This window comes from Gavialis gangeticus, unplaced genomic scaffold, assembly GCF_001723915.1.
Source record: "Gavialis gangeticus isolate Ggan-Ray unplaced genomic scaffold, GavGan_comp1, whole genome shotgun sequence".
NCBI classification, from domain to species: domain Eukaryota; kingdom Metazoa; phylum Chordata; order Crocodylia; family Gavialidae; genus Gavialis; species Gavialis gangeticus.
This window is the reverse complement of record NW_017728994.1, coordinates 65,379,180-65,396,252: the sequence shown is the minus strand read 5'-3', so window position 1 is coordinate 65,396,252 and position 17,073 is coordinate 65,379,180. Positions and strand designations below refer to the sequence as shown.

The 17,073-nt window shown below is 41.2% G+C and overlaps 1 protein-coding gene across 1 annotated transcript in view; it reads right to left on the bottom strand.

Annotated features, from left to right (window-relative positions):
* HTRA1 (HtrA serine peptidase 1) overlaps nucleotides 1–17,073 on the bottom strand; it is a gene marked incomplete at its 5' end in the record, with an annotated part of 59,827 nt that overhangs the window by 13,915 nt on the left and 28,839 nt on the right. The window contains 2 exons of the mRNA XM_019502172.1: nucleotides 10,189–10,393; nucleotides 10,759–10,858. Coding sequence (XP_019357717.1) covers nucleotides 10,189–10,393; nucleotides 10,759–10,858 — 305 coding nt within the window. The remainder of the gene's footprint in view (nucleotides 1–10,188; nucleotides 10,394–10,758; nucleotides 10,859–17,073) is intronic.

Below are 17,073 nucleotides of genomic sequence, written 5' to 3'. Positions count from 1 at the left end.
AGGGAGGTGGTGCAGGCTCCTACCCTGGGGGTTTTTAAGAAGAGGTTAGATGAACACCTTGCTGGGGTCGTTTGACCCCAGTACTCTTTCCTGCCATGGCAGGGGGTCAGACTAGATGATCTTCTCAGGTCCCTTCCAACCCTAGAAACTATGAAACTCCATTAATACAACATGCAGAAGTTATTTATAAATTTGACTTCTGGTTTCATTGGAAAGCCCAAGGTCACACCAAACAGATAGCCCTGGACAGGACACTGTTCTGTTTCCTGTTTCTGTTATTGGTAGAAGTGCTAGCTACCCCTTTGGAAAATATGAAACAATTATCATTATTCAGCACTCTCCCCCAGCTGCCTTATGGCTTAAACAGCATATATTTGAGACTGTTGTTTAGACAGCATAACCCCTCCAGCACAACTCTTCTTTTCAGAGGCAGAAGTTTATCCTGGATGTCTCTTCCAAACTCCCGCAGATATAATCTTACTAAAATGTATACTGGTAACAATATATAACCAAATACTTTGAGGACATGGTGACATTTAAAACTAATATATGCAAGAGATAACTGACAAAAAAGATCCCGTAGAGTAAGCAATATTTTCCTCAATCAATAATAGGAAAAAAAAGAACTTGATGTAACCCCAACAAAATGTATTTGGTGTTTGACTTACATAAACATTTGTGCTGCCAGAATTGCATTTGGCAGCAGAAAGAAAAGGCATGAACAATCTCTGACTAATACAATTATTTTTGATTGTGCTGAGTGTTCAAGCCTGGGCCTATATTAGTTAAATTTCAGTTCAAAGTCCAACACTGTATGGATTGGCTGTGGATCATTTATGTGATTCAGCATGCCTTCTGGAAAGAGTTAGGCTAACCTTTCATTTGCTTAAAACAAAAAATCAACTATAAAAATGTCCTCTCTCTGCATATATTATGAAACATGATTCTGAAAACCATGTGCTCTCTATACTGGATGTTTCTGTAAGAAACTAGTAGTATCTCAAGAAAAAGGTTTTTGAACTAATGTTCTGTAACTACAGAAGTAACATATTCATTTATCACGGTCATTGAAGAAAGACTGATGTTACATATGTTTATGCCAATATTTAATTTTTAAAGTTAATGTGGAGTTGTGTGGGCCTCAAGGAACTCTTTGTAGGATCAGAAACAGGGAAAGGCACCCAGAGTAAAAATTTCAAGTGTGCCAGTGATTTAGGAAACTAGGTAGCAAATTAAAGTCAGTGGGACTTGCATGCTTTCCTGAACTTTACTGCCCATATCTATTTTCTCAGTAAGCCATCTTTATGTTTCTGGTGTTCAAGGAAAGGTTTAAAAGCAGCCAAGTCGGACTCTTTCCAATTTGTTCACATCCTTCTTGAAGTGTGGGGCCCAAAACTGGATTTTATTGAATTTCATCTGTTTGATGCAGACTATTTTTGCAATCTATCCAGGTCATTCTGGAACCTAGCTCTATCCACCAAAGCATCTGCAACTCCACCCAACTTGGTGTCATCTACAAATTTGCTACGTGTACACTCAGTCTCATTGCCCAAATGATTACAAGAAGATATTAAACAGTACCAGAACCAAAACCCCTAGGGAACCCTACTTGTACTTGCTCCCAACTAGACATTGAGCCATTGATGCCTACTCATTGTGTGCATCTACATCTTTATTAATGCACCCTAGTTACTACTAACTAAATGCACAGTAACTTGCGCTACCACGCAGTAGCTCCAACGCACATTTTTTTGGTGATGTTTAATGCATAGTAGTCTAATAACACTGTGCTGTGTTATTAGGCTACCACACAGTGTTATTAGGCTACTGAGCAGCAAGTATCTCATGTAGATGCACCCACTGAGTGTGATGATCCAACCTGTTTTGTATCCGCCTTACAGTAATTTAATCTAGTCTTTATTTCCTTAGGCTGTTAATGAGATGTCATCAGAGCCAGTGTCAAAAGATCTTAATCAAAGTATATCACATTCACTGTTTTCTCCCATCCAGAGACAATATCACTTTATCAGAGAGCAAAATCAGGTTGGTCAGACATGACTTGCTCTTGGTGAATCCTTGCTGGCTGTCCCTGATCACCTTGTTCTCCTCTACATGCTTCACAATAGATTCCTAAAGGACTTGCTCCATGATCTTACCAGGTATCAAGGTGAGGCTGATTAGTTTGTAAATCCCAGGATTCCCTTTTTCCCTTCTTAAAAATGGGCCTTTTTTTACAATCATCTGGGACCTTTTAATAAATGGAGATTTTCCCTGAATTTTCCAATCATCCAGGGCCGCTTAACTAATACAGAGATTTTTTCTTAATTTTTACGTAAGACCTATCATAGCACCAGGATGCTATAACAACAAACAGAACATCAAGCTAGCCTATCAGAGACTATAGATCTGCCATGATGATTAATTAAAAGCCTAAATGAACTAATATGCCTTGCAGCATAATGCAGTGCATAAAGCACAGGGCTAGAAGCCAGAAACATCTAACCTCAGCTCTGCCAGTGACTCACTGTGTGGCCTTCAGCAATTCATAAACCGTTCCTTCCATTTTTCCTCCTATTATCTCTCAGGGGTGTTATATATAAGGATCACAACATAAAATAAATCTGAAAGCAGGCAGGGCACAAACAAGGGAAATACGCCTAAACATGTAAAACCATAACCAGAGCCTGATTCGCTGTTTACTCTTTGTCATGCAATGAGCCAACAGTTAGCAATAGCACCATAGCCATTTTTCACTCCAAAGTCTTTACATTTTAAATATGGATTTGCCCTATAAACCCTTAAGCTAGGGACAGACATTCATAAAGCCTGAATTGATTCAATCTTGCAGGTTAGTCTAACCTGACTAGGTTAAATAAGTTTGTAACAGCACAGAGATCCCAGAAATGCAGGCACATGCCTGCAGTGGCTTAGGCTAGAAGTCGGGGGGATGCTAGAGCAACCCTCCCTTCCCTTCTACAGTGTTGAGATGAGGGGAGCATGGCTGGGCCCCAGCAGGGAATTGATAACTCAGTGTTTATCAGCCCATTAAGAAAACAACAGAGGGACATTACCACCTATCTGCTGATTTTGTCTTTGTCCATCTGCCACGTCACAGACCATAGCCAGCACGTGGTCTGCTAGCTAATGCTGAGAGGTGTCTGCGTAAGGCAGAGGGAACAGGGAATCCTTGCTTAGCAAGGAGTGGGGAGAGGAGGGAGGGAGCAGGGGAAAGCCAGGCAGATGCCTGCAGTCTCTGCCGAGCTCCAGCCAGGGAGCAGAGGGGCCAGTTCTGCTGTGCAGCAGAGAGCCCTACCCAGCCCAGACAGCATTCCAGGATGCTGGGGGAGTCTGGATTATCTTAAACCAGCAAGGGGTCTGGGACAGAAACTGTATATACCAGTTGGACTCAAATGAGTTAAGTCTGATATTACATTCAACCAGGTTTATCTCAAACCAGTTTCAGCCATTTTCAAACTGGCTTATGTACACTGAACACGTGTTCTGTTACAGGTTTAAACCAGTTTCTAATCACTTAAACCAGTTTGTGTGTAATGTCTGTCTAGCCTTAATGCACACAATTCCAAGCACTACCAACACAAGTTTAGGTGGAATTCATAAGCTATTCAGCTGCAGCAACACTACAAAAGTCTAGACCAAGTATTAAAGAACTATGTACCAAACAGAGCCAGATACTCAGCTGGTGCGAGTTAGTAAATGCATATATGGCAGCTGAGTCAACGGAGACTTGCCTATTTGCATCTGCTAAGGATTCTGGCCTGAAACTACAGAAACTATGTTCCTTTTCTGAAACTACAGAAAAGGGACTTAGCTAGACTAACTGCAACAACCACAATCAAAATCTGGCTTTGGCACTGAGATGACAGTATATTTCAGAACAAATTTACACTGAATTGCAAATCTCTGCAAACATTTCACATATTCTTAAAAAGAAATCCTCTATCAGACCAAGTCTGTGAAAAATTTGTAAAAAGGACAAATATTATAAAATATGCCACTGTGACCTATTAAAATATTGATATTTTCTTCAAACATTAGAGAATCAATACTGTAACAGGAGCACAACTACAGCCAGCATGCTACAAGAAAACTGACTGAACAGAAATGCAGGCTCAGTATCCAAGCCAGTGATATCAACAGCAAAATAAGAAAGATGAAAAAGGAAAGGTTGAGACCAGAGACCTGAAGGAGAAAGGGGCATGAAATGGGTGAAGCTAAAAGGAAGATAGAAAAAAATTGGGAAGAAAAGATAAATACCCAGATCTGCAGATTTTCCCCCCTGTAACTGTATTAAAAAAAGCTATCAGGAAAATTATAAAACATAAAAATGATTTCATTTGGATTTAAATGTAGCTTCTCATAAAAGGCTATTTTGCTTAATATTCTAATTATTTCCAAGTACAGGCTCAAATATAACATCTTGTTTGTTCAGTACTTTCCCAAAGTAAGGCTTCAGCAAAGAAAGTACTTTAATGATATTTTCATACAAAATCTTTCATTCCTGCTTTCAACGTATAGGAAAACCTCATTTCGGCTGAAACACTGAAGAAGCCACACTATCCCTTCTTAAATGTATAGTCTAAGACGGGGGTTTTCAACCAGGTGTACGTGTACCCCTGGGAGTACTTGGGATGACCTAAGGGGTACTCGGCAGCAGGCACCGCCACTTCCGCTGCCATACCACCGATTGGCTGCAGGGAGGACCCCACCCTGGTCAGCTGCTGGGGGACACCCCTCTCTCATTGACTGGCTGCTGGGAGACTCCTGCCTTCTCAACCAGCCACTGGGTGTACACTCGCTCAAAAAGGTTGAAAACCCCTGGTCTAAGAATTCAACCAGAAAAGGAGTTAAATATTCTAAGTGCAGCTCAGGCTCTGGGTCTTAATAACAACAATACTAACAAAAGGTGGATCCCTCCAGTGGCAGTAAGCATACACTGTGCCAACCTACAAGGGGAATCCCACTGTTTCCCACATTTTTGTCCTTTAAAGGAGACAGCCTAGGTCCTTCTCCTTAAAATGAGACAGCCCAGGCTTTACTGCATTTTTATGTGGCAAATGGAAAACCCAGATCCCTGATTAGGAGTCAAATCCTGCCAGTGAAACAATAGGTGGCAAGGAGGAATGAGAATCTTTAGCCCAGCCTGGGCATGTTTTCCTATGTTGCCATGTCATAGCTGCTAACATAGGATGGGGGTCAGCAGCCCATGTTAAGCTTCCATGCAGGAGTTCAGATTTTCTGGAAAGATAATCTAATGATCATCATTAGAACACACTTCTTGTTGCTCAGCTTTACTTTCCCTCTCATGCTAACCCTGCTTCTCCTTATTACACCACCATAAAAGCTTCTTTCCTTCTTTGGTGTTTGTAGCTTCCAAATACCAGGAGGCGGCTGGAATCAACCTGGTTTTTATTTAAGCAAGGTGTAAATATCTGACTTGCAACGCATTTCCAAATATGATTCTTCTAACGCTTCAATCATTTTAGTCTTCGGAGTACCCTCCAATTCGATAACTTTCTCTTTGAGAGAGTTTTATTGTGGCTTTACTATCATCAGTGCACATGGGATGAACTATCAATTCACTGGTCTTTGAATTGATGTCTGACTTTGCAGCCCAGAGGATAATCATACTGTATCATTGGATCAAGACTGCCTCTTATAACCCTTACATCTTTTCCAGCATTACTATTTTCCAGGACTCCTTCCCAGAATAACCATTATCTGTGTTCAGAAGTATCTTCTTAAATATTATATAATTATATTGTCACGGGGTTTTCTGGGATTGCCTCTAACACTATTGCCTGCTTTCATACTTTCGCAATGTACTACATTTAATCACAGAAATTCTTATTAAATGCAAGGTTTCTCTTTAAACCATAACAAAATAAATTATTATGCTCCCCCCCCCCACCTGCTGCTTTTCATGGACTTCAAAGTTCTTTTCAGTGGAACAGGAGGGTGGGGCAGTGGAAACCCGTTCATTCTACTGGTGCCTGCAATTTAATCTCTTATTTAATTTCCTATTCCATTCAGAAAAGCCAAATTACTTCAAGCAGCCTGTCCTCAGCCAGTAGACCATAGCTGAAAGGAAAATAGTATGCATGTCCCTGCAAGAACTGCTTTAGGCACACTGAGGGGAGTCTAGACTCATATGTTATAACTTCATGTCTTCGAGCGCACAGACATATTTGGGTCTTTTCAGATCTTGCCTTAAAATGGTTGCACCAAACATGAGAATTTGTTCTTTGTCTTTAATGACATCTTCAAATAATTTCTCTAAAGGAAGTGAATATGCTTCCCGCTTCAGAAATAAAAGCCTATGTGGTATTTAAATATAAAAAAGACGTCTAAACAATCAAGCTGAAGGCATGTACAGTAAAATCAGCAGTGACTGTCCAAACAATAAACTGAATTTTCAGGAGACTGTATCCATTCTCTTTTTATTTCCACATGAATCCACAGTGAAGCATTTTCACATGAAGAATGATTTTTTTTAGCTGCAGTATTCACCAAATGCAAGTTTATTACTACTTCTGGTACGAATACTAGTGACTTAAGCCCCAACACAATTAAGATACGATAGAGGTACAAGTTATACAAAGCAAAATAGTACGGTAATTAAATCTAAGAGGGAAAGGGTTTCTGCAAAAATGTCAAAGTTTCAAATTTTCAAAGTTTTTCATGGAAAAATACAATCTCTCTCACTCACACACAGAATAGGAAATCTCTGAGAACAGTAAATTGTCCTTTTTCAGACATTCAGCTGTAACATGACAAACAGATTCAAATCCCCGTTCTCTCCAATTCAAAACCAGGAATTGATCCTGAGTCTCCCACATGAGATTAGAGCCCTTACCATGGGGCAACTGCATAATCTGAGAGTTGGGGGGTGAATCTCACTGCTTTCCAGGGAAAAATTAACATCTATCCTGGACTTCAGCAACCTCACCAATTAAACTGACCCCTTCCCAGAGGAAGTCTGAATTCAAAAGACGAAGTGTTTTCCAAAGAAAGTCCGCTTTGTCAAAAATTCCCCTACCAGCTTTAAGCACAATAAGGCAAGGACAGTCTAAAGAGCTTGCAGTTGAATATATGAATTTTAATCAGATTGTAAATCGTGAAAGTTACTGCCTGCCTGGTACTGGTTAGCTACATAAATCATCAAATCAATGCAGAACTCATACCATGCGAATGATGCAACTAAGCAGCATACGGTGAATGTTGAATGTTATATTGATTCACTAGGTAACAAGTTGCTACGTATTAGTAGCATAGCCATATAACATTGTGCCTGATCTACAACAAATTTGGAATGGAAAAATGCAAACATTTGCAAAATGGCCAGCTAACTGACAACTGCTTGCTGAAGAAAACTGTAAATAATTTCAAAGCAATGAATGTGTTCAAACATTAAAGAAATGAAATTGGTGGAATAAATTGCTGACTAACAATTCAAATCTAGCCTATCTATAATAACCACAGCATGTAACCAGAATGATTATGCTCCCCATTGTATAGGAACATTTTACACATTCCATTTTCTTTTTCCCTTTTCAAAAAATCAATGTATAAAACGTCCCAAAGAATGCAGGAACTTAGCTGGCACTTATGCTTATCTGTCTGAATTTGCTGACACCAAGAAACAAAAACTCAAGAAACTTGTGCCAGAGGCTGCTTTTGCACAGTCAGTTAGATTGGCTCCCTCCTCCTCAATTCCAGCTGCTGCTACAGACCTCCAGGCACTTCTCACTCACGAGGAGCCTAGAGAAATGTGGGGGCAGCTGGAGATGAGAGCCAGCCAGCTAGTTCTCTGCGGGCCACCAACAAATGCTCTGCAGAAACAACACTCTCTAAACTCCATGGTGCTCACAGTTTTTCTTTTCTAGGTTTAATCAAGCCAACCTGAAAAAAAACCTAGCAAAATTCAGGTGTTAGATGTAGCACATGATGCAGAATGCCAATTCTTGCCATCTCTCTTACCCAATCTCTTAACCTTCCCCCCTACATTAACTGGTCTGTTCTGACCCAACCCTTTCAGCTACCGCTACACTACCTTCTTTGCATATTTTATCCCTCCCATACTCTTGGGCTTTTTTCTGCCTTCTGTATCATTGTCCTGCCACGTTTCCTAACATTTGCTCACCTGCTTTCCAGCTCACCAACACTGTCATTCCATCCCCTCATACTTCCTTTATTTAGGATCCCTGTTTTCCTCCCATACCTCTCATTCTTATTCTGTTTGTTTTCAACCTCAGCATCTCAGGTCCTCTCCACTGCCTTGTCATAATTTTCAATTAATCTAATTCACTTGACTCATGAATGACCAAACACTTTGTAGATGTATTGCTGCTAAATATATAAATTTTACTCAGATTGCAAATTGTGAAAGATATTGCCTGACTGGTACTGGTTAGCTACATAAATTATCAAATCAATGCAGAATTCATACCATGCATATGACGTAACAAGCAGTATCTGCAAGAATAAAGTGAAACCATCTCAACATTTTATATTACACAGTGAGATTACAGAATATTATACCGTTTCAGTAAAAGTCAGGGAAGACCTAGGGAAGAAAGTTTGGGATGAAATGAGGAATTTGCAGTCCTGTTGCTGGTAAGAAAAAAGAAAAAGAGGCTTTTAAATGATACGGATAGCAAAGACTGGTAGTAACATTACAGTGCGCTACATGAGTAATACACGAGTTGAGATTTAACTGGTATCTTATTTATAAATTAAATCCTTTGACTCCAACAGAAAATAGATTTGAACTAAAGTCCACAGGAAGATGTATACATTTTTATCCATGTTGTTTCAGATAATGCCTGCTTACCTGTCTACCTGAATGTTTAAATTTCCTCCCCCCACCCACAACCCTGAATAGAGGTAAATGTTCCTACACTGACTCCATGGTGGTCACTTAGAAAGACCAAGCAAGTAAAGCTAGTCTAAGAAGGATTGCAGGTAATTGCTTGCATCCAATAACACTTACATAACATAATGAAGTTCAATACAGGATAGGAAAGGGCCTCCCAAGACACAGTCTACCCCGTTATATTTACAGGCCACCATTCATCAAAAAGGGGCCACAAGAATTAAAAAAAAGAGAGTAAACACAATGTAAAGGTTCCCAAGATCTAATGGAGGAGAAACAGGAGATGACCCATTTTTGCAAAGACATTTTTGCAGTAACCACAAGACAAAACTTCATCTTACAGCTAGAGGGTTAAATTAGCCTGGACATTTTATACCCAGGATATACTTTTCCTTTGGGAAGTCTATACAAACCTCAAAGGTACTTATTTTTATTAGTTGCAGAAAAAAAACAATGTATGCAAATAATAACTTCCAATATTTATTGCAACTTAGCTTTTAAAAATGTACACAAATTTATCAGATTACATACATACCTTATGATCTATGCCAGCGGTGCTCAACCTTTTTGTCCAGCGAGTCGGATGGGCAGGGCTGGATCCCTCTATGGGCCAGATCTGGCTAGTGGTCCCAATCCAGTGCCCAGAGGAGGCACTGCAGGGTCCCTTTGGCTGTGGGGGGGCGGGGGCTGGGGGGGATACAGCCAAGCCCCAATCCAGCTGCATGGGAGAAGGGGGCTTGCAGAGAAGGGCAAAGCATGGCCCAGCCCCAGTCCAACCTGGTGGGGGGAGGAGGTGTGACCAGCCCATAACTGGGCAGAGTAAAAGGGGACATGGCCCAGCCCCATGGGGGGAGGAGGCGTGGCCTAGCCATGAACCAGATGCACAGGGGAAGGGGGCATGGCCTGGCCCTGCAGGAGGAAGGGCCGTGGTCCATCCCCGCAGGAAGAAGGGGGCCCGGCCCAGCCCTGTGGAGAGAAGAGGGCATGGCCCAGAGCCCATCAGGCCCTGCCAAGGGTGGTGTGGCTCTAATTGGCCATGAGGGGTTGAGGATTTTGGTAGCAGGGAGCGGTGACAGTATTAACTGCCTCTGCTCCCCACTGCCAAATTTCCCAATCCATGAGGAGCCCAGTGGGCTAGATTCCAAGGCTCCACAGGCTGCACTGGGCCCAAGGGCTGGGGGCTGAGCATCTCTGACCTATGCAATTAAGTGTCCTTTAAATATTACAATTGACCAGAACTTTAGAAAGAACAGTTTAGCACGAGGAAAAAAAAATGCTTTGGTTCCCCAACTCACCTGAGCATCTATTTTAATGAGTGCAATATCTGCTTTTTCATCAACATCTTTAATTTTAGCTTCATATGTCGCACCATTCTTCAGCTCTACTTTTACTCTATGTTTATTGGTAACTACATGGGCATTTGTCACTATTAGTCCATCCTCTGAGACAACGAACCCTGAACCACTGGCAACAGGAACTTCCCTCTTTGTAAAAGGAAGTCTAGAAGACATGGGAAAGAAACATTTACATTTGCAGAATAGGTAGACTGTTCAGAGATAACAAATTATGCATTTCTTGTCCCCATTACCACAAAGCCAACAAGCATGTAACATATTTAAATATTTTAGAACATTTAGTATAATTTTTAAATAGCATCAATTTACATTTTATGGCATAAGATTAAGTACAAAAATTGTGCCAGACCTAGACAAATCAATACATACTCATTTACTTAAGAGTGTCAGGGTGATAAATATTTACCAGTAGCTTTCTTATAACCTATACCAGTATATCTCATAACATATTCTGGCAGACTTAAGCCATGTGATCTACAGGAATAGAAAGTTGAATCTGGACATCTTTACTTGCGAAACAATTCGATGTGTACCACAGCAGGGGCTATCTTCTCTACCACATCTGCAATGAAGTTGTATTTGTGCCTCAAACTGTTGGGGTCTTCCTGGCCTGAAAAGGAAAACAGAAAACTTTTCAGATCTTCAAACGACAGGACAAGGATCACTGTAAAACACTTGCATTAATAAAACAAAACAACATTTTGAAGTAGATCCCCTTTTCCAGCAAGTACCACTCTCTGGGTGCGGCCCTCCAGCCAGTTGGCAACCCAACTGACTACGTGGGTGTCGACACCACAGTCCCCCAGTTTCTTAATGAGAACGTGGTGAGAGACAGTGTCGAAGGCCTTCCGAAAGTCCAGGAAGACTATGTCCACTGCTACCCCTGCGTCTAATGATTTGGTGATCTGATCATAGAAGGCCACCAGGTTGGTCTGACAGGACCTGCCACTAATGAACCCGTGTTGGTTGCCCCTAAGCATGACCTCCCCTGCTGGCCCCTTGTGGATATGTGCCAGAATAATTTTCTCAAAAAGCTTGCCCAGGATCGAGGTAAGACTAACTGGCCTATAGTTTCCCGGGTCCTCCTTCTTCCCCTTTTTGAAGATGGGAACCACATTGGCTCTCTTCCAGTCCTCTGGTTTCTTTAGGCAATGTATTTTATATTTATGAGTTGTTTATCCTCACTTACATTTATGCCGTGTACACTTTGTGTAAAAACAAACCAATCACATATACATGCAATATTTATCCACTGGAATAAAAGGCAGACCCATGTAAGAGAGTTATTCCAGTTTTTAAAGGTCAGGCATATGTGACCTTCCATGAGCTGGGAGCATGGTTTATAGATTCATAGATGTTAGGGGTGGAAGAGACCTCAATAGATCATTGAGTCTGACCCCCTGCATAGGCAGGAAAGAGTGCTGGGTTCAGATGACCCCAGCAAGGTACCTATCTAACCTCCTCTTGAAGACCCCCAGGGTAGAGGAGAGCACCACCTCCCTTGGGGGCCCATTCCAGATTTTGGCCACTCTAACTGAAGAAGTTCTTCCTAATGTCCAGTCTAAATCTGCTCTCTGCTAGCTTATGGCCATTACTTCTTGTGACCCCCAGGGGCGCCTTGGTGAGTAGAGCCTCACCAATTCCCTTCTGCACCCCCATGATGAATTTATAGACAGCCACAAGGTCACCTCTCAACCTTCTCTTGCGGAGGCTGAAGAGGTCCAGGTGCCATAGTCTCTCTTCGTAGGGCTTGGCCTGCAAGCCATTAACCATATGAGTGGCCCTTCTCTGGACCCTCTCCAGGTTATTCATATCCCTCTTAAAGTGTGGCGCCCAAAACTGGACGCAGTACTCCAACTGGGGTCTTACCAGTGCTCGATAGAGGGGAAGTATCACCTCCTTGGTTCTGTTTGTCATGCATCTACTGATGCACAATAAAGTGCCGTTAGCTTTGCTGATGACTTCGTCACACTGACGACTCATGTTCATCTTGGAGTCCACTAGGACTCCGAGTTCCCTTTCCGCTTCCGTGCTACCAAGCAGGTCATTTCCTAGGCAGTAGGTGTGCTGGACATGTTTCTTCCCTAGGTGCAGCACTTTGCATTTCTCCTTGTTAAATCACATCCTATTGTTTTCTGCCCATTTGTCCAACCTGTCCAGGTCTGCCTGTAGTTGTTCCCTGCCCTCCGGTGTGTCCACTTCTCCCCACAGTTTTATATCATCCGCAAACTTGGACAGAGTACACTTCGCTCCCTTGTCCAAGTCACTGATGAAGACATTGAAGAGTATCAGTTGTTGGGAGGACTAATGTAATGCCTCATGTTTAATACCTGTACCAACCACACAGAGCCACAATGATTTCGGGCATGCTAGTTTGAAAAGTTTTCTACTTTTTGCATAAACAAATTAACTTTCCAGTACTTTTGTTTCTTCACGCTGTTATCATTTGTCTCATCACACAAATTAAAATAAAAGTGTGGTTTTACGGTACTTAAGTATCTGTGATAGTATGTGTCCTATGTGCTGTAGGATCATATAGATAGATACAGAGGTAGTGTTCTGACTCATTTCAGGAATTTTATCACATCCTGCTACTTAAACTTCAGGACTAAAAACAGAGAATCTCTGAGAAACATAATGCAAAAATATTGCCAGTCTGGGAATATCACAGTGTGATCCCAAAAATCAGGCTGAATTTTTATCATCCACAATTTAATCTGCAGTGCATTGCAAGGGTTTTAGTCCTTTGACACCATCGTGGCCAATTATTCATATAACTCTAATTACCCCTCTTTTTCACCTCCGTAATATTTGAAGCCTCCCAAGTGCTTTTAAAAAGCAAATTATTCACTGAACAACACCAATAGATGCAGTAACTAGATACTCAACTACAGTTACAATACGCAACAAGTTTGACAATCTGAGTCTTTTTTACTGAATGAGTATATTGGCATGGAAACTAGTTAACACCTTCTTTGCTATTCAAGTGGACCAGGTTCTTTAACTTTATTTTGGATTATCATTAGAGTTGCGCAAAAAGACGCGTCACTAATGTATCATAGGAGGATTTATGTCTTGCTTATTCGATATATTGTGCTCACAGAACCACAAAACTATTATACATAAAGCTCTTCTAATTGCCATATTAAAGCTGTTTTGGAGACTCAGTATGAGAACTGAGATATTATGTGCCCAATAAATGTCACACGCTGAATGTGCAGTCTGGCTGGCATAATCACATGGCCAAAACTAAGTTCATATTGTGCCTTAAAAAATGTTAGGTAATAAAAGTGATTCATGGCATACTGACCTAAATAACATGCTGCTACACAACCCTGCCTTTCCTCTTATGTATTAGAAATTCTTGTGTTTTATAACGTGGTTTTGCAATAGCAATTGAACTACTGCATGTTTAATGGAAAACATACCTGTGTTTTCTTTCATTTTTTTTTCTTTTTTTTAAACAACCAGAGTATTGCCTATAGAAAGATTTCACTGACAACTGTTTACAGTAAATCCGCAAACAACAAGGCACCCCATTGAAAAGATTTTAAACCAGTAAAAGATTAGGAGAAACAAAAATTTGGTTGTACTGAAAGAAAAACTATTAAGAAACAGAGACCAGTAAGTGGTAAATAGGGTCCCTCTTGCATATACATTTAGTGCTTCTCAGTGCCAGTGGTCTTTTTGAAGACTGTTATACAACTACAGAAGCATTACATAGCAACAATCAACATTTTCAGTGTATATTACTTCTGTGATCCTACTCCAAAAATAGCTGTACTAGCAACATTTTAGGGGAAAACCCATACATTTGAGATTGCTTCTCATGTGAATGCATATATCATTTCCTATAACAGTAGCATTGACCCCAAATACAACTTCTGTATGAACAGTAAATACAGGCTAAACCTAGTGTGGTGTCTCAAAGACCTATATGTAAAATTCAGATTGCCTCATCTTTTATAATACAAATCCTACATAAATGGTTGTTCATGACCAGTGATCCCAGTCATATTTTCTCTGTTTAAAAATGGCAAATTCTCTGATTAAAACAAACTCTCAGATTACAAAACCCAAAATCTGTGATTAAAATGAAATGCCACAATTGAACACAATGTTTTATTGATATATTTACTATTTTAAAGCAATTTGGAAACCTACCAGTGCTCCAAGTATTAAAATAAAATAAATGGTAAATACTTACACATTTTGGTATTTGATTTTGGGTTTATCACAAAAAATCAGAGATCCCCTTGCCCCCTTCACTCACCAGGACACAGGTTCAGGCCCCTCACTCCCAAGCCACAGCCCCCCAGTCCTGAAGGTGCCCCTCACTTCCCAACCACAGCTCCCCCACCCCTACTGGTGTCCTTCACTCCCTACCCACACCCCACGCGCCCTGCTGGTGCCCCTCACTCCCCATCCACAGTCCTGCCAGAGGGGGCCCCCAGCTGCCAGGGCTATGGGGCCAGAAACCCAGATCTACAGGCCCCTGTCCCCCCACGGCAGCACCCGTGCCCCCCTGCCAGGAGTGCATGTAGCGGCAGGGAGCCAGCCCCAACCCCTGACGAGCCACCCACGGCTCCATCCCTCTCCCCACTGAGGCCCTGCTGTTAAGCATTCCACCCCCGGGCCCCAAGCTGTACACACCTCCTGGCTGAGCAGCAGCCCCAGTTCTGCTCAACTCACTCCCTAACTATGGGGACCTCAATACCCTCCCCACACAAGACTTACCTACAGGAGCTGCTCTCCAGGCTGCCTGGTGGCCATGTGCACATGTGAGCGCGCACATGCACATGGCACCCCCTGCCTGACCATCCTCCTCCCGCTCCCCCTGGCCCCTTGCAGCCTGGAACTCTTCCAGGCTGCAGAGAACTCTTTGCAAAAGTGGAAAATCTACACGTTTCTCCATTATGATGAGAAATCTGCATTTTTCCCAATTAGAAGGCGAAATCCATGTTTTTTTCTCTTTTTCCATGGGAAATGGAAAACCTGGATTCCTGTTCACAACCAAGTGTTTAAAAGGTAATTTCCAGTCAGTTCCAACTATTGCAGAAAATGGGGGTGTGTATGTAAATAATAACCAGGGCAAAATTTCATGTTTCGTTTTTCTCCAAGTTTCAAATACTAGTTCTAGTGCCCACTGCAAATTCTTAGGGTAGGAGTTAATTGCAAGTACAATGTGCTTTGTGTAAGATCTCTTTTTTGGAAGCATGACGATTATCCATATTCAAATAAAAGGTGCTGCTGTAAGCATCGCAATTTTAGAACATTTTGTCAGTTCACTGGACTATCCTAAGACTATTAAAACAAATCTGAAGTTTTGACTAAGGATAACATCTCCAAATGTGGAGGAAGGCACACAATACTTGTACCTTATCTATTTTTTCTCACTACTTCCATCTACCAAAGCAGAAGGCAACACAGAAAGGCCTTAAATGGTAGTTTTCACTATACTTACGTCCTTCTCCTGAAATGTCTCCATCTTTAAGCTCAAACCTCTTCCTGCCTTTTAAGGAACCCAACATGAAATTGAGGTGTAAGTAAAATCATATAAATAGCTATTCAATTTCCACCTCTGTCCATCTCTCTTCATTGTTAAAATTAAAATGTATTGGTTCCATGTTGGTATACTTTCTCTTCATCTATATTTCTTCACTGTTGTACCTCAATTGTTTTTTTCATCCTTGTCAATGTTTTTATGAGAATATCCTAAATTGAGACCTGGGCCTAAACAAGACCACTGTCCCAGAGTAGGTTTCAGGTCAAAGCAGATCATGCTTTTCACTGAATATAACAAGAACTGATTATTTGCGTTTCACCGTACTGCTACTGAAAAGTGCTCCACGCTGCCCAGTGTTCCCGTGGGAGTGTTTTGTGAGACTTTATTAACAATGAAGTTCCTGATGATTATCCTTGTAAGTTAATTATGATGATTAATGACCAACTAATAAAACCACTAATGAGTCACAACATAAGTTTCCTGAGGCAATCAAAGAATTTCAAAGATGTGCATCAAACTTCATCACATGAGTTAAAAGAAAGTCTCTAACAGCTGTCAGTAGCATGCTTATGTTCTGTCATTAGAGGACAAAGTATTCACATCCAGTACTTCACTGAAAGTATAGGAAGACATGGGAAAATCTAGATCTAGATGAGTTACAGTGGACAAGGATGTCAATGGCAGGCTGCCGTAAAAGAAACAAGTAAAAAAAAACAACCCTAAAACAAATACAGATCTAGATCTGACTTAAGTTTAGTCATAAATTAGAGCAATATCAGGATTTTAAAGGCTTTACTGTTTTTGTAAGATTTTAGCCCAAATAGAAGAGAAACTTTGGAAATTATTCACTCCAATTGTACTGAGTGATGAAAATCTTTTTTTGGCTGCTTTTGTGGGCTCTCAGCCTGGACCAAAATCTCATGGGAAAAGTTGCGCTCATATATTTTCAGGCACATTTTAACTGGAAAATAAACTCCATTCCCACACTGCAGGAGAGGTTTAAATGTAGGAATTCTAATTCCATCTGGTGTTAGCTAGGCAGCTGGCAAACTCATACCCACAATCACTACTACTGATCTTCTTCCTACACTTTCAAATGTATGTCAGACTTCATGTTACGCTAAAACAACCCTGCTAGACACACATCTATACATCTGTCTGATATCGGATTGGCACTGATATAAAGAAAATTGACCGTATTGGAAATCAACCCAATGCGGCTGATAATTTGGTTGATAGCAACCACAGCGCAGCACTTAGGCAGTGAGAAGCACAGCCTGGCAGCTTGGAGAGCTGCGTGCAGCTCGTAAGTCTGCTAT